Raw genomic sequence first — 24,279 nt, 5'->3', positions numbered from 1 at the left:
TTACAAATGTAAATGTGTGCTAACAAAGGGCAAGTTCCATTCCTCAGAGCCTCCTTCCCTGTCCCAGTTTATCAAAAGCAATCAGCCTCAAATACTCCTGATGCCAAAGAGACATATCTTGGGGTGGCCAATTTCAGGTCCCCACACAAGACATTAAGCTGCATTTCCTCTGACTCCGAGCCCCCTGGACCTCACCTCTCTTCTGTCCCGGGACCTCCTCCTCCTGTCTGCTGGGCCTCCCATTTGTGTTCCGTGCTGGGTGAGCTTCCTGGGAGCAGGTCTGATCCGATGTGCCCTCCTGTCTTGCTGCCATCAGCTGCCCCTGTCCTCGCCCCAATGCGTATCAGAGTGTGCACCTGAATGATCCCAGCTACAAGATGCTGGCACAAAGGGCAAGCCAAGCTTTGATTCATTTAATGTAAATAAAACTCGTGTTTACCTGAGAAGGGAGCAGTGTGTGTGTTTATCCCACTGCCCGCCTCTGGTGTGAAGCAGGGCCGGAGCCTGCTTGCTGGTTTGATTGATCACACGCTGGGTCCTCTGTGCCCAGGTCCCCGCTTGAGGCCCGTGGGGCAGATGGAGAGAGAATGGGTGTGTGAAATCACGCCCCTTTGGGGCAAAAATCCTGGGACCATCTACACTTCATTAATGGGATTAAAATGAAGATTTCCAAAAGAGGTAACATTTTATTTATCTACTACCTTGAGTCTCCAATGAGGGCTCAGCCAGGCACAGCGAGATTTGAAAACCAATGTGGGGAGTGGGCCACTTAATTACTCTTAAAGGGGTATAAAAAGAATGTGAGTGGTGGCTCTCTCTGGGTGGGTGGCTTATGGATTGCTTAATTTTCTATGTATTTTCTATATTTTCTAAAATTGTTATAGTGATATCTATTATCCCTATTGTCAGAAAAGTAGTACAAGTTATCAAATGAATAGCTTAAGCTCAACATTGGTTACTTGGGTGAATTAGTTTGAGAATGGAATTGTCTCTCCAGCTTCCTAAAGGTCACAAAGCCCTGAGGCTAGGCCCAGGGCAGCGGGAGTCTCCGCCTTCCTCCTCTGTTTTGTACCACCTGGTGGGTGGCTCCCATGGCAACAGGGCAAAGGTGAAAGAGATGTGGCGGGTACCTCTCAGCAGGTCAAATCTACCCGTTCTCGGATGGGAGGAGTGGTGGCCAGGGTGCCAGGCTGGTCTTTCTACAGCCAGAAAATGAACAATTGACACAAGCCATGACTGTTCTCTGCTTGGACAAAAAATAGATTTTCAAGTTTCAGTGGCGACTGGAAAGGAAAATTACTACTTCAACATATTTAGTATTGGCTGCAATATTCTGAAAACCTGTTAAGCTGGAAAGAACTTGGTACCTAAGCCTCTGAGGGGCAGAGGCCAGCCCTTCGGTTTTGTTTGTATCACTTTCTGGTCTCTACACCTCTCCCCCAGCACCCATACCTGGGTCTGAATCCTACAGGAAAACCGGGGTAAAAAATCTTAGTGTAAGAAACCTAACGCGATGTATTCAGCTTTTGTAAATAAAAAACCCTAAATTTGTGTTTACAAAGGGATTCAATGAAAGGTTTCTTCAAACAGTGAATTTCCTGGCAGCGTTTACAATGTTTTATTTACAAATGTTTGCTTGTGTGTTTCCAAGCGCGTTTTGGGAACATAGGAGATAAATATGTAATGCTTTTTGCTCTAAGCACAGGTGTTTTCTTGTTTTAACATCCTTTTTAAATTAGGTGTGACATACAAACCGTAAAGTGCATAAGTTAAGTGCACCTCTCTGAATTTTTACACGTGGGTGCATCCATGTAAAGCCCGCCCAGATCAAGATATAGAGCATTTTCGGAACCCCCAAGGGTTTCATCCTACCCCTCCCCAGACGGTACCTCTCCCCCCAAGGAAAGCACTAGGTCGGCTTCTGTCACCATCAGTTAGTTGTCTTCCATGGAAGGCCAATCTATAAAATGAGCTCCTTTGGTTGAAGTAGGTTGGGGGACTAGACCCCACCTAGCTATTCCTCTGCTGGCTCCTACGTTTCTCCCCGCTTCCCAATTCAGAATGTCTCAGATGCACTTGCCCCTCATTTGCTTGTTTATTTATATTGTGGTAAAATACATATGTACTATATATATAGAACATAAAATTTACCATTTTAACCAGCTGTAAGTGTACCACATAGTGGCACTGATCACATTCACAGTGTTACGCAGCCATCACCACTATCTATTTCCGAAGCTTTCTCATCACCCCGAAAGGAACTCTACCCGTTGAGTATACTCCCCATTCTCACCTCCCCTCAGCCCTCACAGCCTCTAATCTACCTTCTGTCTCTAGAATCTGCCTATTTGTGATATTTCATATAACTGGAATTACATAATATTTGTCCTTTCATGTCTAGCTTCTTTCACTTAGCATAATGTCCTCAAGGTTCACTCACATTACAGGATGTGTCAGAATCTCTTTCCCTTTGACGGCTGAGTAACATTCCATCGTGTGGATATACCACATTTTGTTTATCCATTTGTTTGTTCTTGGACACTTGGGCTATTTCTCCGATGCGCTTTTTAAAAAAGATGTAATTCTTCCTTTTTACTTTCTTGATTTAGGTAATTTTATGCTTGGACAAAGACTGCATTTTTTAAAAATGGAAGGGGTTGAAACCAAGTAAGCCTTTAACAATTAGCATTGAATAGATTTAATAATACTGTTAAAAATGATTTTTTTCAAGATTGAGCACAGTCTCAGGCTATTTTTAGCATGGTATTATTTCACATCCTTACGTTGGAGTTCAGTCAGTTAAGAGTCAATCAACCAACATTTATTGAACATTGACTATGTACCAGGCATTGTTCTGGACACTAGGCATATAAGAGACTTTAGAGTTTAACTAATTCAACCCATCACTTCACCAGGAAAAAAACTGAGGCACAGAGAGGGTTAAAAGATTCTTCTATGGTCATTCTACCACTAAATAGTAAAGCTGGATGCTTTCTAATCTCTCTCTTCGAATAGCAGCATTTGATAAATGCAAGTAGACTTGAATGGACAATCTATTCCCCAGGAGGCCACATCTACCCTTTCTCCTCTGTTGTCTGTGGTGGTGTCAAACACGTCCACAAATCTGACACTTCCTTCAAAAGGTGGAGCCTAATTCTCCTCCCCTTGTATGGGCTGGACCTAATAACTCCTCCTTAAGGAAGTGAAAAAAGTTGGAGGTGACAGTGTATGATTTTGGAGACCAGGTCACAAAAGGCACTGTAGCTCCCTGTTGCTCTCTTTCTCTAGATTACTTGCTCTGCTGGAAGGTAACTGCCACCTGTGAGGATGCAAGCAGCTCATGGAGAGGCCCACAGGGCAAGCAACTGAGGCCACTAGCCAAGAGCCTTATGAGTGAATCATCTTGGATGTGGATCCTCCAACCCCAGGCAAACCTTCAGATGACTCAGCTCAGGCCCACTGCTTGACTACAACCTCATGAGAGAGCCTGAGTCAGAACCACCCAACTAAACCAGTCCTAGAGTCCTGAGCCTCATATAATGGGTGAAATAACAAATGTTTGTTTTAAGATGCTGAATTTTGGGGCAATTTGTTATGTAGCAATAGAGAACTAATACACTCTCTTATTATCACTTTATATTCACTGCTACCCTCTCTGGACCTCCCTCCAGTATCTTATAGTTTGTATTCTTGGGGCAATGACTGGCACATTTTTTTTAGCTCTGAAACTTTTGCTATGTTTATTTATTTAATAGCTTTATTGAGATATAATTCACATACCGTAAAATGAGCTGACACATTTTAAAAATTGTGGTAAAAACTTAAAGTTTATCATTTTAACCATTTTAAAGTGTACAATTCAGAGGCATTAAGCGCATTCATGATGTTATGCAACCATCACCACTATCTAGTTCCAGAACTTTTTCACCACCCAAATGGAAAGCCCATGCTCATGGCTGACACATTTTTAAAAGATGAATTTTTTTGTCCCCCAAATCTGGAACAATCATATAGTAACAATGAAAAACAATTAAGTAAACGAAACCCTTCTTTAAAGGTAATCAAATTTGGAAAGAGAGAACATTAAAACTCCTAACAACAACATATGAATCCATTCATATTCTTGTACAGAATAAGACAATCTAAGGAGATACCTTCTATGATGGATAAAAATCCCAAAAGTTTTACAAAAAGTTAGTCTAAAATTCCTTTTAAATCCATTGAGTGCAGAACATCCACAGTGAATGCAGCAATCAAGGGACTGGAATTGGGGACAGCTGCTGGGAGCACAGCAGGAAGCACAAATAGGCGTCATGGACTGATGGCCTCCAATCTTACAGGGTTAATGGTTACCTACAGCCCTGGCATTAGAAGGATCCAGAAGGAGCATGTGGGCTCAGTCCATAATATCTGCCACAGGCTTGGGAGTGAGAGGTAACAGCATTTTGGCCAGCTGTTTGCCAACCCAGGAGTGGGGTACAGGTTAGTAACAGGTGTTATTAGTTCTAGCACCACTTCCTTCCAATCACCATAACTTCATACCAGTTAGTAGTGAACAGAAAATCCTGCTCTTGAACTGTAGGATGGCTCTACCAGAACCTATATCCTATTATCTGTTGGGTTTAGTTTTTAGTGTCCCATGAAGAATACAATTGAGGATTATTGGCAAAAGAATACCTTTGGTAGGCATATCCCCTCTCCCCCTGCCAAGAGGACGTTATGACTTTACTATGGCACATCCTATGACTGCCCAGATACACAGACCATGCTCCCACCCCAGGAGGGCAGCTCAGGACAGAAAAGCAGTGGTTGGAAGATATTTATATTACCCCTGAACCCAGCTCATTGGACTAGCACCTTTCGTGGTGTGAGACTTTCTTATTTACCCATTTGTCCATTCATTCACTTATGTTTAAAAAGTATATTGAGTGCCTTTTATGTACCAGGCGCTAGTGATAAGCAGTGAATGAACAAGTGGAGCTAGTGCAAAAAAAGTTAAGTTTTTGCACATATTTCTCTGAGTTTGACACTCTTTGGAGCTAGTTTGGACTGATCTGCATTAGCAGGACGTTAGTGGGACTGAGAAAGGGCTGGCAGGTCCTTCTGTGCATCTTCTTTCCCCAACCCCAGAACCTCAACACAAGCAGTAAAACTGAGAGAATAAGAGAAATGTGCATGTGCCTCCTTTGCTTCACCCGGGCCCAGTATCCCAGATGCAGGCCACTTTATTTTTCAAACTGCAACTTTCATGATCCCAGGACAAGGTCATCCTTCCCAGGGTTTCTCCCCACTGCCAGGGAACAGCAGTGCAACTCAGTACATTATGAGACAAAGGTCGTGATAACAAACTCCACGCAACTAGAAAACACCTCCCCAAACAGACGACACAGATGCACGCATCCCCACCCAGGCCTCTTCATGTCCACCGTGAGCACGCTCACAGAGTCACCCTCCTCCACCTTCTCTGGGCAGGGCTCCAGCTTCAGTGTTAGGGGCAAAGGGCAGGCAGGGCTCAGCAGTGTCCCAAAAATTAGTGGTGCTCTTGGCAGAGAGCAAAGCAGCGTTCCCAGGCACAGGACGCCTGAGTCAAAAGGATGGGAAGGAAAAGAGCCACAGGGGGTGGGGGGAGCAGGAGGGCTAGCCAAAATGAGCAATGGCTGGGAAAAAACTTGGGGATAAAATCACATTTATTTTAAAAACCAAAACCAAGAAGTAGGCATATTGCCATGCTGACCTTAACAATGAAATGGGCCTTATGCTCCGTGATGGGATGAGTGACGAGGTGAGGGATGAAATGAGTGAGCGAGGGGTGAACCAAGGCGGGTTATTCACATGGAATGCCTGAACACGATCTCTCACAGACAGGGAGAACCCGTGGCCAACAGAACCATTAACAATTGTCTGCTCCCTTCATTGTTACAAAAAATGTGAGTGAGTCACTCCAATAAAACCCGGCTATTGGCAGAGGGAAATCTAACATCTGACTTGTGAGGCAAAAAGAGCCAGCTGCTCCAGCCTCCCGGACTCAATAACTTCCTATTTCAAGTCAAGTTCCAGCTGTCCCACAGCTCAGGAAAAAGGGGATGAACCCAGTCACCCTGTTCTCTAGACACATGCCCCAGCCAAGAGCAGGAGCGTTCCAGATTTTATCAGCTTCTTACACGCACTAGGGGCTGAAATTAGACACCCCGTGTGGTTTAGGAGCGAGAGAAGGGCCAGGTGAACCCAGGTTGGGAGAAGAAATATGACAAGAGCCACACAAGGAAAGGCCTGATGTCCAGCTTGCAACAGAGAGGTTTTCTCCTCCTGCAGGCTGCCTGAAATCCTACATCCAAGGACCCCAGGCCCCAGTGCTCTTGGGGTCACAGCGGGGGTCCTGTGCCGGGAAGTACACGGGCACCGAGTGTTTGTGGTAGAACTGCAGACGGGAGAGGAGCTGCCGGACGACATGAGGATGTTCTCTTGACAGGTCATGTCTTTCTTCTGGGTCCCGATCAATGTCAAAGAGCCATAAGGTCTTGGTCGGTGGGTCCGATGGGGGAATCGCAGAACCATTGTACTGAGATGGTGGAGGGAACCAGTAACCACACCCTGGCAAAGAGATACAACAGTTTACTGGGGGAGAAGCATTGTAGGCAGGTTCTGACTTTGAGGAAGGAGTCTGGGAGACAAGGCTGAGCCGGGTTGCGGGCAAAGACACATAAGAAAGATGAGGCCCTTGATGCCGTGTCTAGATCTGTCTCAGACTCCAACTTCTGGAGCTTTAACTAGACTTGTGTCACTGCTTTCAACTGGGGGCATCCAGGAATGTGCATGCATGTATGCGGGGGTGAGGATTTTTAGCTGTCACAATGACTTGGGGGGTGCTACTAGCATTCAGTGGTCACGGGCCAGGGATGCTAAAATGTCTTGCAACACATGGGACAGCCCCAACCAACAAAGAATTGTCTTGCTGCAGATGCCAAGAACGTCCTCATTATAAACATTAACTGCATTGTAGTCTTAACCGTCATACAACATACTTAAAAAGTATTTAAAAGATGTTACTTTTAGAGAATGTGTTCAGAGGAAGCAACTCCTCCCCCAGCGGCATCATTGGTTGAGGACGTAGCTTTCACAGATTCTCTTCGCTAGCTTGACGTGCCGTGCTGATAGCCACACATATCTGAAATCCTTAGTTTCCATGAAGCATTAGAGTGGCATTGCTTCCGGTCACCCCTCCCTACCATTAATTCTCAATTTTTGTTCGGTCAGGACCAGTAGATTACACGACTCCTCCTCATTCAGCTGCCTCAATCCGCAGCCCTGGGGATATGCTTTGCAAAAGGTAGCTGTTGTTTGCTATGTTCTCCTTGCTGTTCTGTAGGAAATGCTAGGCAGCCTACCTGGGTAGCCAGTGAGGAGTTTCCAGTTCTTGTGTCTGATTGCAGCATGGATAGATGTGTTGAAGGTCGAATATTCTGGAAGAAAAGAATCATGCTTTGCCGGAGCCATGCTTCTCCCAGGACCTGGGAAGAAATGGTTTGGAAGAATTAGATCACTATTATTGGCATGTGTTGTTATAAATTAATATCTTATATCCTTCTTGCAGAATAGTAGCTTTTATTCAATGCTGGAGAGTAAATGTGTATCCTGCCACAGAAATGAATCTTCTATTAAATATTAATCGTAAGCTACAGTTACACTAAAGGTCAGCCATAAACCACCACAAATACACAGGAAATCCCAGAGAAATTGGAACATTAATTTATCCTTAAAAATCACTATGTTCTGCCAACATACAGCTGGCCACATACAGATCAGTGTTGTGTCACAGCACAGTGGGTTGTTTTTTGTGTTTTGTTTTTGCTGTTAAATGATTTAATTAAATAAGTACATATTCTGTGTATATGTATACCTATGTAGATAATATAATACATTATAAAATGTCTGTTTTAATGGAGTCTATCTCTAGCTATGAGAGTTCAAGCATGCCATGATAAATAGTACATATATTTATTTTTTTAACTATACTTATGAAATCTAAAAGTAAGTGAACAATGCTCACTTAACTATTCAGACAGGATAATTATGGGTGTAAGAATGAATTTGCTATACAAATTATGGGTTGGTATCATGGATTACATTAATTTATCACCTTGAGGTCTTATATTAATTGATCATCAGGTTTTTGATGGCAGCAATTAATAAAACCTGCCCCTCTTCCCCTCTTGAGTCTGGAACCAGTTGAGAGGTAGAGGCCAGACAGATGGAGCTGAAAATATTGCTTCTGTTACTGATAAAATTGATTGGAGAGAGCATAGCTTCAGATCTAAGGCAGAGGCCTTGCTCATAACCGACCCTTGACTTAGAAAGACTAAGCCACCCATCCCTGACCTTGCTGGACACCCCCTGGGCTCCCTCAGAGCGCATAGCTGAGAGCAGACCAGAGGCTTACACATATCCTGAGGACAGGCTGGCTCGGAAATCAGACAGACGAAAGGGTCTGAGTATGCTCATTTCTGTCTTTTGGATGCCTTCCTCCCTCGCCTGCTCATGGGGAGGAGTGAATAAGGCGCAGCAAGAGAGACCTGAGTTCTGCTCTCGATGAAGACCCTGGGGGATCCATGAGGGCAAGGAATGGAGGTCCCCCACCACACTCCTCCCTTTTCCAGTTTAAAAGCCTCAACTTTCGGCCTAACTGTATGATATTTAGTCTAAGTCCACATTTTTCAAGTATGGTCACAGCAACCACCTTGCGTGCACTCCCAAAGGCTGCCAGACTCCCTGCCCAATAACCAACAGCCATAGCGAGTGACAGTCTGTAAAAGTGTTCTCCACCACGTGCTTAGCCCATCCGCTGTCTTCTCTTTACAAAGGACTCGCAGAACGCCCTCCTCCCCGCCAGAGGGGACTTCTGTGCTGCTTAGGGATTAATGCAGGAAGCACTGTCAGTGGTGGAAAAGGCAGCGTCCCATTCTTTTGTCACTCTTGTGGAAATGACCCTGGAGAGACAGACTGGAGACTGAGCCAATAAACACTGATGGTTTCAGACTTTCGGTCTTAACAATCACGTACCAACAAATCATTAGCACCAAAGAGGAAATCTTTTCGGTTCTTGTTTTTCTGTTTGCTGGTGGCCATTTTGGCTCCAGTACAAACGGACGCTCCTAGTGATCGACGGACAGGAGGACGTCTCTCACAGGACGTACGTGCTCCATCCACAGCCTGGTAGGACTGTGCGCCCTCGTCACTTACTCCTCACAAGTCTGTAGAAAGGCCACGTTTTGATACCAAACAATGTTACACAAAACAAGGATGCTTTGTGAACATAAAAAATGGAAATTTAGCTATCTCAGCTAAACTTATATTTACATAAATTTTTTCTTAAAACAAACAGGAACATAAAATACCTAAATAATAAATAAGTTGAAGACTAAAGGATGATGCTGTTATCTCAACACTCTTTTTTTCATGTTGAGGAATTAAACAAAGAGAAATTTACAGAGAATAACGACCGACACTCTGTGAACTGTCACCCAGAATGAACAGATGGTAACGTTTTGTCCTATTCACTTTCTTAAAAAAATAAAAGAAACAGGACAATGAGGATGAAATGACAGTCTCCTTTGTCCCCATCCTCAATCCAGTCCCTTCACCCACTTCCCCTCGAGGCTGCCACCATCATGGCTTCAGTGTACGGAGTTTCCTTCAGCCATTTTAAAATACAGTAACATATATATGTGTCAAGGAATAATATACAGTACTGTTTTATACTTTAAAAATGTGCATGTGTGTGTTATGCTACACATATTCTGCAAGCTGCTTTTCCATCCACTACAGTATTTTTAGAGCTCTGTGATAATAAATGTATAGATGTTTCTTTTAAGTGTTTAATATTTCACTACATAAAAATACCTCATTATATTTATCCATTCCCCTACTGATGGGCATTTAGGCTGTTTTAATGTTTTTTTGCTATTATAAGCTATGCTGCAGTGAACGTGGTTGTGCGCATCTCCTTGTGCACACGTGCAAGAGTTTCTCTAGGGTATGTGTCTCGAAGTAGAACCGTCCAGTTGCAAGGTGCACACACTTCCAACTTTACAACACATACTCATTGGCCCGCCTACCAATAATCTCCCTATTTCTCCATATCCTATACCTGATACTTTCAGACATAACAAGCTTTGAAACAATTAACAATTTAACACTTTTTTTTTCCTGAGGCAGATTGGCCCTGAGCTAACATCTGTGCCCATCTTCCTCTATTTTGTACGTGGGACACTGCCACCACATGGCTGCTGACAAGTGGTGTAGGTCCATGATTGGGAAATGAACCTGGGCCGCCAAGGTGGAGCACACTGAACTTAACCACTAGGCCATGGGGCCAGCCCAAATTTAACAATTTTTAAATAACATCCTTAGAGAAAAGTGTGTAAATCACCCTTGATGAACAGTGGACTCTCCCCTGTAAACACCAGCCCACTCAAGAATAATATTACTAGGACTTCAGAAACCCATGTCGGCAGCCTCCAGTTACCCGCCTCCCCTCGCAGACGTAACTGCCATCCTAACTTTAAACAGGAGAGATTTTTTTGCCTGCTTCTTAACTTTGTATCAATGGAAACCACACAGCACGTCCTTTTATTTCTGGCTAATTCTGATCAACATAATGTTTGTGAGATTCACCCTTGGTGTTGAGGTTCAGTCTGTTACCAGCATGTCTTTCATTTTCATCGCTAAATAGTATTCCATTGTATGAAAATTCTCACATTTAGATTTAGAACCTACCAGCAATTGATTTCTGTGTATGAAGTGAGGTAGAAATCAAGATTCATTTTTAAAATATGTCTATTAACTGACCAGGCACCATTTATTGACAAGACTGTTCTTTTCCACTCATCTGCAGTGACACCTTTGTCAAAAATCCTATTTCCATATGTGGTGAGTCTGTCTCTAGAGCAGCACGTTCCAACAGAACTTTCTGCAGTGATGAAAATGTTGTAATCTGCGCTGTCCAATGCAGCAGCCACCAGCCACATGTGGCTACTGAACACGTGAAATGTGGCTAGCGCAACTGCAGAACTGAGTTTTTAATTTAATTTAATTTTAATTAATTTTAAACTTAAATTGCCACACGTGGCTAATGGCTACTACACTGGCCAGCCTGGCTCTAGAGTTTCTATTCTGTTCACTGGTCTACTTGTCTATCCTTGTACTAATACCACACTGTCTTAATTACTGTAGATTTATAGTAACTTTTTCTATCTAATTGTGTAAGTCCTCAATTTTGTTGTTCTTCAGGATTTATTTAATCATTGGCCTTTTGCACTTTCAATACACATTTTCAGATCAGCTTGTCAAGGTTCAAAAAATAGCTGCTGGGATACTGATTAGGATAGTAGTGACTCCTGGGATCAATTTGGGAGTACTGGTGCCTTAAAATATTGAGGCTCACCAGTCATGAGTATGGTGGATCCCAACATTTATTCAGGTTTTTAAAATTTTTTTCTTAACAACGTTTTATGATTTTCTGTGTAGAGGTCTTACACCTTTTCTTAGGTTTATTCTTAGTTGGTTGATCTTTTTTGAAGCTATTATAAATGAGATTTTAAAATCTATTTCATATTCTGAATGTTTGTTGCTAGTATAGAAAAATGTAATTGACTTTTTGACATATTGACCTTTCATCCTGTAACTTTGCTAAATTGCTAAATGTTCCATCCTCACCTGAAAAGAGCACATATTCTTAAGTTGTTGGGTGCAGTGACCTCTGTATCATGTATGTCACAGTGTGCTCACTGTGTGATTAAGATCTTTCATATCTGTGCTGAATTTTGGTTTGTTTACTTGTTCTATCAGTTACTGAGAGAGTTCTGTTAAAAATCTCTCACTATGGTTGAGAATTTCTCCTTTTATTTCTGTCATCTCCTGCTTCACACATTTTGAGACTATATTAATAAATGCTCACAAACTTAGAAGCATTATAATTTTCTGGCTGATTCCTCTTTTTATAATTTTGAAAACCCCCTCTTCATCTCTGATAATGTTTTCCCCCGTTAAGTGTACTTTGTCTGATGTGCAAGCCCCTCAGTAGTAGCTGTCATCGTTGTCGCTAGTGTTTGCACAGTACATCTTTTTCCATCTATCGTCAACACAGTATGAGGCTCATATGCTGTAATATGAAGAAGTATATAAAACAGGGTGTGGTGGGCACGGTAACACTCCCTAAAGATGGCCATGCCTAATCACCCTGGAACCTAGGACTACGTTACCATACGTGGCAAAACAGACTCTGCAGATACGATTGGGGTAAGGACGTTGAGATGTGGAGATTACCCCACATTATCTGGGTGGGCCCAATCTAATCACATGAGTCCATAAAAGCACAGACTATTACGTGACTGTGGTCAGAGGGAGATGTGGCCACAGAAGAAGAGTCAGAGAGATGCAAAGTTGCTGGGTTTGAAGATGGAAGAAGGCGGCCTGAGCTAAGGAATGAGGCAGTCACTAGAAGCTGGGAAAGGCAAGGAAATGGGTTCTCTCTTAGACCTCTAGAGGGGAACACAGCACTGCTGGCACCTTAGGCTTAGCCCTGTGAGACTGTGTCGGACTTTTGACCTACAGAACTAGAAGATAATACATCTGTGTCATTTTAAGCCACTAAGTTTACGGTAATTTGTTATAGCAGCAACTGAAAGCTAATAAACAGGGGCTCTGTGCATTTGCAATCTTACAAATTAAGTAGGAAGATACTACATATGAAACGGTTAAGTAACAACATGAGGCAGAATATGATTAAGGTCAAACAGTAAATATTATAAAAGGTCATGGTAGGAAGAGGTTGATAAAGGCTGAAGCACAGAGGAAAGACTTATGAAGAAGCAGGACTTCAGGTAAGACTTAAAAGATGCATTTCTTCGTTATTCACCACTCCACCCCACCCCTCTTCTAGTGTAAGAAAATTTAGGGTATGGCCTAACTTCGACTCATCTCTATAACCCAAAGCCTAACCCAGTGCCTTGGCACGTAATGATAAGCACTTGACAATGCTTACTGAAACAATGAATGACTAAACATTGGATAAACAAAAGGTGAAGAAGGGAATTTTAAACTGAAGATTGAGAGAAGCAGTCTCAATAATCTAGTGCATTTGAAGGACGGTGATGTAACTGCTGTTGGAGGGTTAGGTGAGATCATTGGATATACGGGGTGAAACAACTTAAAGGGAGTGCTAAATACTAGGCTGAGGAATTGCCACTTTTCCTTGTCATCAATAGGGAGACACAAGGGGAATTTAATATGTTTTTTAAGATTGAAGTATTTTTTCTAACAGCTTTATTAAGATATAATCACACATGATACAATTCACTCCTTTAGAGTGTAAAATTCAATGGTTTTTAGCATATTCATAGAGTTGTGCAATCATCACAATAAATTTTATGCCATTTCTTTACATCATTTTACACCTGCACCATTAGCAGTCATTTCCCATTTCATCCTACACTCTCTAGCCCTAGGCAACCCTTAAGCTACTTTCTGTTTCTTTGGATTTACCTATTCCGGACATTTCCTATAAATGGAATCATACAATATGTGGTCTTTTCATATAAACGGACAGTTCCTATAAATGGAATCATACAATATGTGGCATCTTTAACTCAGCATAATGTTTTCAAAGTTCATCCATACTGTAACATGTAGCAGTACTTCATTCCTTTTATGGCTGACTAATATTCCATTGTATAGATATATCAATTTTATTTACCCATTCAGCAGTTGATGGACATTTGGTGTTTCCACTTTTTGGCTATGTATAATGCTGCTTTGAACATAGTGTCTTATTCTTATGCCAGTATCACATTATCTTGATTACTATAGCTTTCTAGTTAGTTTTGAAATCAGGAAGTATTGAGTCCTTCATGTAGTTTTTTTTCCCTCCAAGATTGCTTTGGCTACTCTTGGTCTCTCGAATTTCCTTACGAATTTGAAGATCAGCTTATCAATTTCTGCAAAGAGGCCAGCTGCAATTTTGTTAGGGATTGCATTAAACCTTTGGATAAATTTGGGGAGTACTGCCATCTTATCAGTATTCAGTCTTACTACAAACATGGGATGTCTCTCCATTTATTTAGGTCTTCTTTAAGTTCTCTGAACAATGTTTTGTAGTTTTCAAAATATAGCTTTTGCAAATGGGACTGTTTTCTTAATTTCACATTTGGCTGGTTCACTGCTACTGTGTAGAAATAAAACTGATTTTGGTATATTGCTCTTATACAAACTTGCTGAACTTGTTTATTAGTTCTAATAGTTTTTTAGTTGCCTCTAGGTTTTTTAATATACAAGGTCACATCATCTACAAATAGAGATAGTTTTACTTCTGTCATGCCAATTTGGATGTCTTTTATTTCCTTTTCTTGCCTAACTGCCTTGTTAGAATCTCCAATATAATGCTGAAACAAATGCTGAGAGCAGACATCTTTGTCTTTTTCTGATCTTTGGGGGAAAGAATTCAATCTTTCAGCATTAGGCATGATGCTAGCTGTGGGTTTTGTAGATACCCTTTATCAGGCCGAGGAAGTCCTCTTCCGTTCCTAGTTTGAGTGCTTTCATGATGAAGATGTGTTGAATTTTGTCAAAAGCTTTTTCTACATCTCTTGTCATTACCATGTCCTTTCTTCTATTGATATGTGTGTATTACATTAATTGATTTTTGGATGTTAAACCAACCTTACATTTCTGGGATAAATTCCACTTGGTCATGGTGTATAACCCTTTTTTATAGTTTGCTGAATTCATTTGCTAGTACTGTGTTGAGGATTTTTGTGTCTATATACATAACAGGTATTGAATTATTAAATTGGTGTTTTCATTATTAAACTGACAGTGTATTAGACAGACTGCTGAGATGAGAGACAGGTGGTGGAGATTACTTAGAATGTTAACGACTTTCAGAATTTCTCTGACAGAGTTGGACTAGATCGAGATTTAAAGAATATTTATTGTTTAACAACTATGTGGTAAGAAAGCACTGTGTTCTGAAATTCTATGACATGAAATGATAAGCAAAGAGATATCTAAGAGAAGTTCTGAAGGTACAGATCTAAGCTATTTAGTGACTAAAAGTTATAAAAAATAAAATTCCATGGTTTCAAGTTTGTTGATTGGGAGAATATTATTGATGTTGGCAGAATAGAGATGTTGGAGCAGGAAATAGGGGTGATAATATGATTCTGGAGTCAGGCATACTGACTTTAAAGAATTAATATGAACTTAAGGTACAAATATCCACTACATGTGAAAGCTAAGGTATGGGACCCTATGTGAGAGACTGAAGGCACCCAGTGATTTGGGCACCATCTGCAATGCAATGATCACTGAGGCTCTAGAAATGGGTTAGTTGTGTGGACAGTGAAGCAAGGGAAAAGCAGAAGCCCATGGACAGAATACTGAGCACCAAAGGAAAACTGTGACCAGACGAGGCAGAAAAGAAGAAAACCATATGAGGAAGAAAACGAGTCCAACAGGACATCACAAAAGTCAAGAGAGCAGAAGGTTTCAGACTGCGAATCAAAAGTGCCAAATATTCCATCCGTCAGCTTAATGAATGAGAAAAGGGCAGTGGATTTGTTAACCTCTGGGCAGAAACTAGGGGGTTCAGAGAGACACATAAACAAATGAATCTTTCTCATTTCCTCATGAGCTAAAAGCCACCTCTGAGATAATAAAGCTTTCTGGTGAGACAGAAATACTCAGTTATAAGATAGATTAGTCAGGTATCTTGATTTTGGATGTAGAAAAGGAGATTAGCAAAAAATTTTAGGGCAAATGAAGGAAATCACTATCTTACATAATGTGTAGTAAACTTACAGAGCTCCTTATCTGAGCAACCTCTGGAAATCTGAAGGAGTTTGAGCTTCCAGAAGGAGGTGGACCAATGGTTTCAGTGGAGAACTGTGTGTTCCAGAGCCAGAGGGGTACTAGGAATACCTTGGGAGATGTCTTTAGATGAGACGGTGAGTTAGTGGGCAGCGATCCAGGTTCCCCATCTCCATTTCAATCAGCTCAGTTTAACAGAATAATCAGTAGTATTTGCTAAATATATTGTATTTCTCTACACTTTTATTTGAAAAAAGGGTCTGTGGCTAAAATGTAATTTAAAAGACACTAATTAGTGATAGTGATGGATTCACCAAATGGGGAAGGGACTGTGGGATGCCCAGGGATACTTCTGATCTTCTGGTGTTCATGAAACGCAATCTTGCCCTTTCTGTACAATGCATCCTCCTTTGGAAACTACTATCTAACACAATCTATGATTGTATTTTATAAAATACATTATTTTCCCTATGTAATTTATATGTTTATTGTATATAAGTTGGAAAACACAAAAATGTATGAAAAGGAAAATTAGAATTTCCTGTAAATTTATTAGCTGCTGTTAACATTCTGGTGTATAATCCTTGAGACTTTTAACCACACAAAGCTTAAACAAAATAAACACATTAGCTGACTTGCAAATAAGAAGAGGAAAGTTCATAGAAAACACAGTTTTCGTGCCTAGAGAAAACTGAACAGGGCAGTGAGGAGTCCCCAGCATCAGTGCAGGGGTGAACGGATGCTCTGGGTCACTTCCTCTCTGGAACGTTGTTCAAGCAGGATGAGTGAGGTGTGGCTGGAGAACGGGCCCATAAAGAGTTTATGCTGTGACCCTGAAGGAAAGCACTGCTAGAGATGGTAATGAGGACCAGGAGGATGAGGAAAGGGCTCTGTGATTGAAGTGGAGCCCTGCCTCCCCTCTCCCAGAAGCCCACAGTCCACAGTAGTACAGAGCAGGCACTCACAGAGCCAGACTGCTTAGGTTCAAATCTTAGCCCCAACATTCACTGGCTGTGTGACTCAGATGTTAGCTGACCTCCCCAGGCCTAGATTTCCTCATCTGTAAAATGAAGATAATATTATTTATTTCACAGGATGGCTGTGGGGCCTAAATGTGATGACACATTGAAAATGTTTATTAGCACTAGTTCCAGCCTATAGTAAGTGCACAATAAACGTTTTTATGACCAATTGTGCAACTTTGGGCAACTTTCTAAAGGTCCCATGCCTCAATATACTATCTATAAGGTTAGTATAACTATAGCAAGTGAGAAAAGATATATATAGTGCTTAGCACAGTGTCTGGTATACTGTGAGACTACTGGCAAAATTGTCAATATTAAAGTCAACACCAGCTAATACTTATAAGCACTTACTACATGCTTATAAACATACAACACTGTTAAGTGTTCTATGTAATCGTTGCTCATGCAATCCTTGCAAGAGCTCCATGAAATAGGTAATAATGTCTGCCAGTAACTGTCACTGAATGCTAGCCATTATCAGGGTTATACAGGTTTTTTTGTTTTATATCATTTTAATGAAGACCTTACAAAGAGGAGAAAAGTAGGCAGAGGTCATTATTATATCAGAAAACAAAACAGAACAAAACAGACCACGTCTCTGGTCTAGGTTTGGAGAGGACCTATATTTGCTCCCCCAGTCACGTCCCAGAGTTTGAACAGGGTTAGGGGGAGAAAGCATTAATGTAGTGGAAGCTTTAATTTGCTGCTTTTAGGGTTTAGTCCCTTTTCTGCCCTATTAGTGGTCTGACATTCATTTCCACTAGGCCCTTTTTGGTTTTCATCACTTTCATAATTTATAAAGATCAGTTTAAAATTTTATTCTACCTCAAATGACCCATTTATTCTTCCTGCTGGTGTGAGGCCATCTTCATATTCAATGGCGTATGGATATTTGCTTACAGCAAAACTTTCTCACTTGGGTTAAGTGGGGAAACCCCCCGGCTTTTCCAGATATTTGTTGGTCAAGGTATTTCCTAATATGGAATCCTGTCAGACATGTTTTTTAATGAACAGGTAAGACTTAGGTTTAATTAGCAGAACTACCTTCAACTTTTGTGCCTAAGCTACAAGTTCTTCAAAGTAGCTCGTTCGTTAGTTTATTATGTGAGTCAAATGTGCCTCTTACAGTTTATTTAAACTAAAGTTTTATTTACACTAAACATTTGATTGGCTGACCATTTCTTCATGGCTCAATCCAAAAAAAGTTCAAAGGATCCCAAATTCAAAGTGAAGTTCAAGTCACTAAGGTTGTTATTGTGCCAGCTAGTCTGAGCCCCACTGCCCACAGCCTGCGCGGCCCCCAGATCAGAGCGCATTTGGGCTACATCTGGACAGATGCGCTTGGTACACATGTGGATCAAATCTCTAGTCTGCTCAGGGTTTTACGTGTTCTGGAAACTGTGGGCTCAGGGTATGGCTGCCTCTCATCTTGCTGTGTGGCAAGGACTACACACTCTGATGCAAATGTGTTCACTGTCGTCCCGAGTCTTGTTTTTAAAAATCATTCTGGATCTAAGAAGTTTTTAGTTAAAATTAGTTCCCCCCAAAACACTAGCTGAAACCCCCACACTCTGAACTGATGCTTTACTGACTCTCTTTGCTTAATTTTCAGAGATGAAAAAGCCCCTAGCAGAACTGGATTTACAGGACTGTTAGGAATTTCACAGAAGCATTCACTATGCACTATTCTCAAGTTCTGAAAAGGAACTCAGAGAAACCACTGTGCATTTTAGTAGCCTTTCCAACAACCTTTCTATTATCTTATTAAGTCATTTAACCACTCTGAATTTCTGTTTCCTTTTGTGTAAAACAAGGATAAAAATAATGCCTACTTCACTGGATGACTGTCAGGATGAAATGAAATCCTACAGGTGGTGACTGTTCTGTGCATCATAGTATGAAAATCTCAGTTATAGGTCTCTTGAATTGCCACAGCAGTTGCCATAGGACTGGGTACACACATAAACTGACTGACCAACTGAAAGGGATCATTTCAGTTTAGGTTGAACCTACGGCCTTTGATTGATAGCCATCAAAATCAAGGTGTGATCAGCTGCCTGACCCTGTTAACAACTGTGAGATCTGAACCAGCTGCCAAGGGAACAAGGTATTATTAGAAAATTATAGGAAACGGAGCGATATTAGTCAAAGGGACAAAATTTCAGTTATGCAAGATGGGTAAGTTCTAGAGATCTACTTTACAGCATGGTGCCCATGGTTAACAATACTGTATTGTGTCCTTAAAAATTTGCTAAGAGGGCAGATCTTATGTTAAGGGTTCTTATCACACACAAACACACACAAGAAAATAATAATAAATAAATGGGACAGGAGGAAACTTTGGGAGGTAATAGATAGGTTTACAGTTTGGTGATGGTTTCACAGATGTATACTTATCTCAAAACTCATCAAGTTGTATATATTAAATATGTATAGCCTTTTTATGTCAATCATACCTTAACAGAGAGTGATGTCAGCATCATGGTGGAGTGAGTTGTTCCCTTTGTCTTTCCCCTCTAAGTTATAATAAATGGACATTCATTAACCAGCAGAGGATTCCCTGCACAGCACAAAAGGATGTCTGAGAGATCCATGCAGCTGTGCATCTGAAAGTGAGTGCAGATGGATCCCCAGGAGGCAGTGGAACTAGGTGAGTGCACCCCCTCACTCATGGCAGTGAGCCAGGTCATGGATCCTCATACAGCAGCTGGTATGACTGTAAGAGGAGGTAGGGACAGCTAGGACCATGTGAATGCTTTTGGAGTCGTAGCCCAGCCAGTGGGAGTGCCCACTGGGCCACAGCAGCCCCACCTATGGGAATGCTCCCCACTGGATGGTGGCTCAGCCCCTGCAAAGGCGCCCCCCACCAAGCACATAGCAGATAAGAACGTGCCCTGCCCACTTAGAAGGTGCCCTGCTCATGGAGCACAGCAGCCCATGGGACCCAGCGAGTGGTGACTCAGCCCTCGTGGAGGCACTCCTTCCACCTAGTGCAGTGCAAACAATAAGGTGCTCCACTCACTCAGAAGGCACCCTGCCCATGGAGCACAGCAGCCTGTGGAACCCACTGAGTGGCAGCTCAGCCCCCACATAGGCACCTCTCCCACCTAGTGCAGCATCTCAGCTGGTCCCCTGCCATGCAGAGTGGACTCACCTGTGTGAGAGTGACTCACTTGCCAAGCACAGAGGCCCTGCCTATGGCACACAACCCACCTGCCCAGCACAGTAGCCCTGTCCATGTGAGCACAACTGGCAGAGTGGCTGCAGCCAGCCTGCACAAACACAGAGCAGCCCTACCTGCACAAGTTCCAGCAGATGGGTCAGGATCAGAAAACACAGCCCCTGCTCGTCCCCAGTGGTGACAGGTGGAATCTGTGACCTGATACTACCACAAATGCAATGGCAAAGGATCAATTCATCAAACACCATGAAGAACTACATTAACACTTCAGAGCAGAAGGAAAATGACAAGTCTCCAGAAACCAATCTGGAAGTCACAATAATTTACAATCTAAATGACAGAGAATTCAAAATAGTTGTCATAAAGAAACTCAATGAATTACAAGAAAACTCAGAAAGACAGTTCAATGAACTCAGGAATAAAATTAATGAGCAGAAGGAATACTTCACCAAAGAGATTGAAGCTCAAAAAAAAAAAAAAAAAAACCCAAACAGAAATTCTAGAGATAAAGAACACAACTAAAGAGATAAAAAATAATCTAGAAACCATAAAAAACAAAACAAAACAAAAAACAGAGCTGATGTTATGGAGGACAGAATTAGTGATTTAGAGGACAGAGATATAGAAATGCTTTAGGTGGAGGAGGGGAGGGAACTAAGATTTTTAAAAAATGAAGAAATTCTTTGAGAACTATCCAACTCAATTAGGAAAAGCAACATAAGGATTATGGGTATTCCAGAGGGAAAAAAGAGGGAGGAAGGAGAAGAGAGCTTGTTCAAAGAAATAATAGCTGAGAACTTCCCAAATCTGGGGAAGGAACTGGACTTACAAGGACATGAAGCTAATAGAATGGCTAATTACATCAATGGAAAAAGACCTTTTCCAAGGCATATAATATTAAAATGGGCAAAAGTCAATGACAAATAAAAAATATTAAGGGCAGCAAGGCAGAAGAAAATAACCTACAAAAGAACTCCTATCAGGCTTTCAGTGGATTTCTCAGCAGAAACTTTACAGGCTAGGAGAGAATGGAATGATATATTCAAAATACTGAAAGACAAAAACTTTCAGCAAAGAATTCTCTATCCAGTGAAACTATCCTTCAGATACAATGGAGAAATAAAAGCTTTCCCAGATAAACAAAAGCTGAGGGAGTTCATCACCACTAGGTCTCCCTTACAAGAAATGTTGAAAGGAGCCCTCCCCTATAAACTAAAAAGCAAAGGTTTACAAAACCTTGAGCAAGGAGATAAATAGACAGATGGAATCAGAAAATTACAGGTCTTTATCAGAATAGGCTAGTAAACAATTATAATATAAAAGATAATCAAAAAATAACTATAAGCATTAAAAATAACTATAAACACTTCAGTTTAGTCAAAACTCACAACACAAACAGGAATAATTTGTGACAACAATAACTCAGAAGGGGAAGAGGCAAGGGATGGAACCTGCTTAGGCTAATGGAGATAAGAGGCTATCGAAAAGGGACTGTCTCATCTATGAGATCTTTTATACAAACTTCATTGTAACCACCAAATGAAAAATCAGAGCAAAGCCACAAATCATAAATAAATAGAAAACCAAGAAAACCATCACAGAAAACCACCAAACCAAATGGTAGTCAGAAATACAAGGGAAAAGAAACAATGGAAATATAGAACAACTGGAAAGCAAGAGGTAAAATGGCAGCATTAAGCCCTCAAAAATCAATAATTACTCTAAATGGATTGAATTCTCCAATTAAAAGACACAGAGTGGCTGGATGGACTAAAAAACAAGACCCAACAATATGCTGCCTCCAGGAAACACATCTCAGCTCTAAAGACAAACATAGGCTCAGAGTGAAGGGATGGAAGAAGATAATCCAAGATAATGGCAAGCAAAAGAAAGCAGGTGTTGCCATACTTAGACAAAGCAGACTTCAAGATAAAAAAGATAATAAGAGACAAAGGGGGCAGTATAGAATGGTAAAAGGGACATTCCACCAAGAGGACATAACACTTATGAATATATATGCACCAAAAACAGGAGCACCAAAGTATATAAAGCAACTATTAATAGACCTAAAGGGAGAAACTGACAGCAACATAACAATAGTAGGGGATCTCAACATGCCACTTACATCAATGGATAGATTATCCAGACAGAAAGTCAACAGGGAAACAGTGGCCTTAAATGAAATGCCAGACCAGATGGACTTAACAGATATATATAGAACATTCTGTCCCAAAACAGAATACACATTCTTCTCCAGTACACATGGAACATTCTCAAAGATAGACCATATGTTGGGAAACAAAGCAAGCCTCAATAAATTTAAGAAGATTGAAATAGTATCAAGCATCTTTTCTGACCACAATGCTATGAAACTAGAAGTCAACTACAAGAAAAAGGCTGGAAAAGTCAAAAATATGTGGAAACTAAACAACATGCTACTGAAAAACCATTGGATCACTGAAGAAATCAAAGGAGAAATAAAAAAATACTGGGAGACAAGTGAAAATGAAAACATAGCACACCGACTTTTATGGGATGCAGCAAGAGAGGTGATAAGAGGGAAATTCATAGCAATACAAGCTTACTTCAACAAACAAGAAAAATCTCAAATATGTAATCTTAAATTACACCTAACAGAACTAGAAAAAGAAGAACAAACAAAGCCCAAAGTCAGCAGAAGGAGGGAAATAATAAAAATTAGAGCAGAAATAAATGAAATAGAGACTTAAAAATAGTAGAAAGGATCAAAGAAGCTAAGAGCTGCTTCTTCAAGAAGATAAACAAAACTGACAAATCCTTACCCACACTCAATAAGAAAAATAGAGAGAAGGCTCAAAAAAAATTAAAAAATGAAAGTGGAGAAATTACAACAGATACCACAGAAATACAAAGGATCCTAAGAGAATACTATGAAAAAGTATATGCCAACAAATTGGATAACCTAGAAGAAATGGATAAATTCTTAGACTCATACATCCTCCTAAATTGAATCAAGAAGAAATAGAGAATCTGAACAGATCAATCACAAGAGATTGAAACAGAAATCAAAAACCTCCCAAAAAACAAAGTCCAGGCTTCTCTAGAGAATTCTACCATTGATAAAAGATTTAATATCTATCTTCTCAAACTATTCAAAAAAAGCTGAAGAAGATGAAATGCTTCCTAACTCATTCTATGAGACCAACATTACCCTGATACCAAAAGCAGACAAGGAGAACACAAGGAAGGAAAATTACAGGCCAATATCACCAATGAACACAGATGCAAAAATTCTCAACAGCATATTGGCAAATCGAATGTAGCAATACATTAAAAGGATCATACACCATGATCAAGTGGGATTTATACCAGGGATGCAGGAATGGTTCAATATCCACAAATCAATCAATGTGATGCACTACATTAACAAAATGAGGAAGAAAAACCACATATCATCTCCATAGATGCAGAGAGAGCATTTGACAAGATCCAACCTCCATTTATGATAAAAATTCTCAATAAAATGGGTATGGAAGGAAACTACCTTAACACAATAAAGGCCGCATATGGCAAACCCACACCCAACATCATACTCAATGGGGAAAAACTGAAAGCTCAACCCTCTGAGAAGAGGAACAAGACAAGCGTGCCCACTCTTGTTACTCCTATTCAACATAGTCCTGTTGGTTTGGCTAGAGCAATTAGGAAAGAAAAAGAAATAAAAGGTATCCAAATTGGAAAGGGAGAAGTGAAACTCCTGTTGTTTGTGGATGACATGATTCTATATACCGAAAACCCTAAATAATCTACCGAAAACTATTAGAAATAATCAACAGTTACAGCAAAGTTGCAGGGTAAAAAATTAACTTACAAAAATCAGTTGCATTTCTATACATTAATAATGAACTAGCAGAAAGAGAAGTCAAGAATACGATCCCATTTACAATTGCAACAAAAAGAACAAATTATCTAGGAATAGACTTAATCAATGAGGTGAAAGACCTATACAATGAAAACTATAAGACATTATTGAAAGAAACCAAAGAAGACATAAAGAAATGGAAAGATATTCCATGCTCGTGGATTGGAAGAATAAACATGGCTAAAATGTCCATATTACCTAAAGCAATCTAAAGATTAAATAAAATCCCAATCAGAATCCCAATGACATTCCTCATGGAAATAGAACAAAGAATACTAAAATTTATATGGAACAACAAAAGACCCAAAATA

The 24,279-nt window shown here is 40.7% G+C and overlaps 1 protein-coding gene across 1 annotated transcript in view; it reads right to left on the bottom strand.

The window, feature by feature from the left end:
• Window positions 1-3,710: 3,710 nt before the first annotated feature.
• Window positions 3,711-24,279, bottom strand: part of ARSB (arylsulfatase B) — a 169,508-nt gene continuing 148,939 nt past the window's right edge. The window contains exons 7-8 of the mRNA XM_014856999.3: window positions 7,386-7,508; window positions 3,711-6,591 (exon numbers count right to left, since the gene is read on the bottom strand). Coding sequence (XP_014712485.1) covers window positions 6,326-6,591; window positions 7,386-7,508 — 389 coding nt within the window. The 3' untranslated portion in view covers window positions 3,711-6,325. The remainder of the gene's footprint in view (window positions 6,592-7,385; window positions 7,509-24,279) is intronic.

Source organism: Equus asinus, chromosome 9 (assembly GCF_041296235.1).
Source record: "Equus asinus isolate D_3611 breed Donkey chromosome 9, EquAss-T2T_v2, whole genome shotgun sequence".
In the NCBI taxonomy this organism is placed as follows: domain Eukaryota; kingdom Metazoa; phylum Chordata; class Mammalia; order Perissodactyla; family Equidae; genus Equus; species Equus asinus.
The sequence above is the reverse complement of the archived record's forward strand: the minus strand, read 5'-3'. Positions and strand labels throughout refer to the sequence as shown.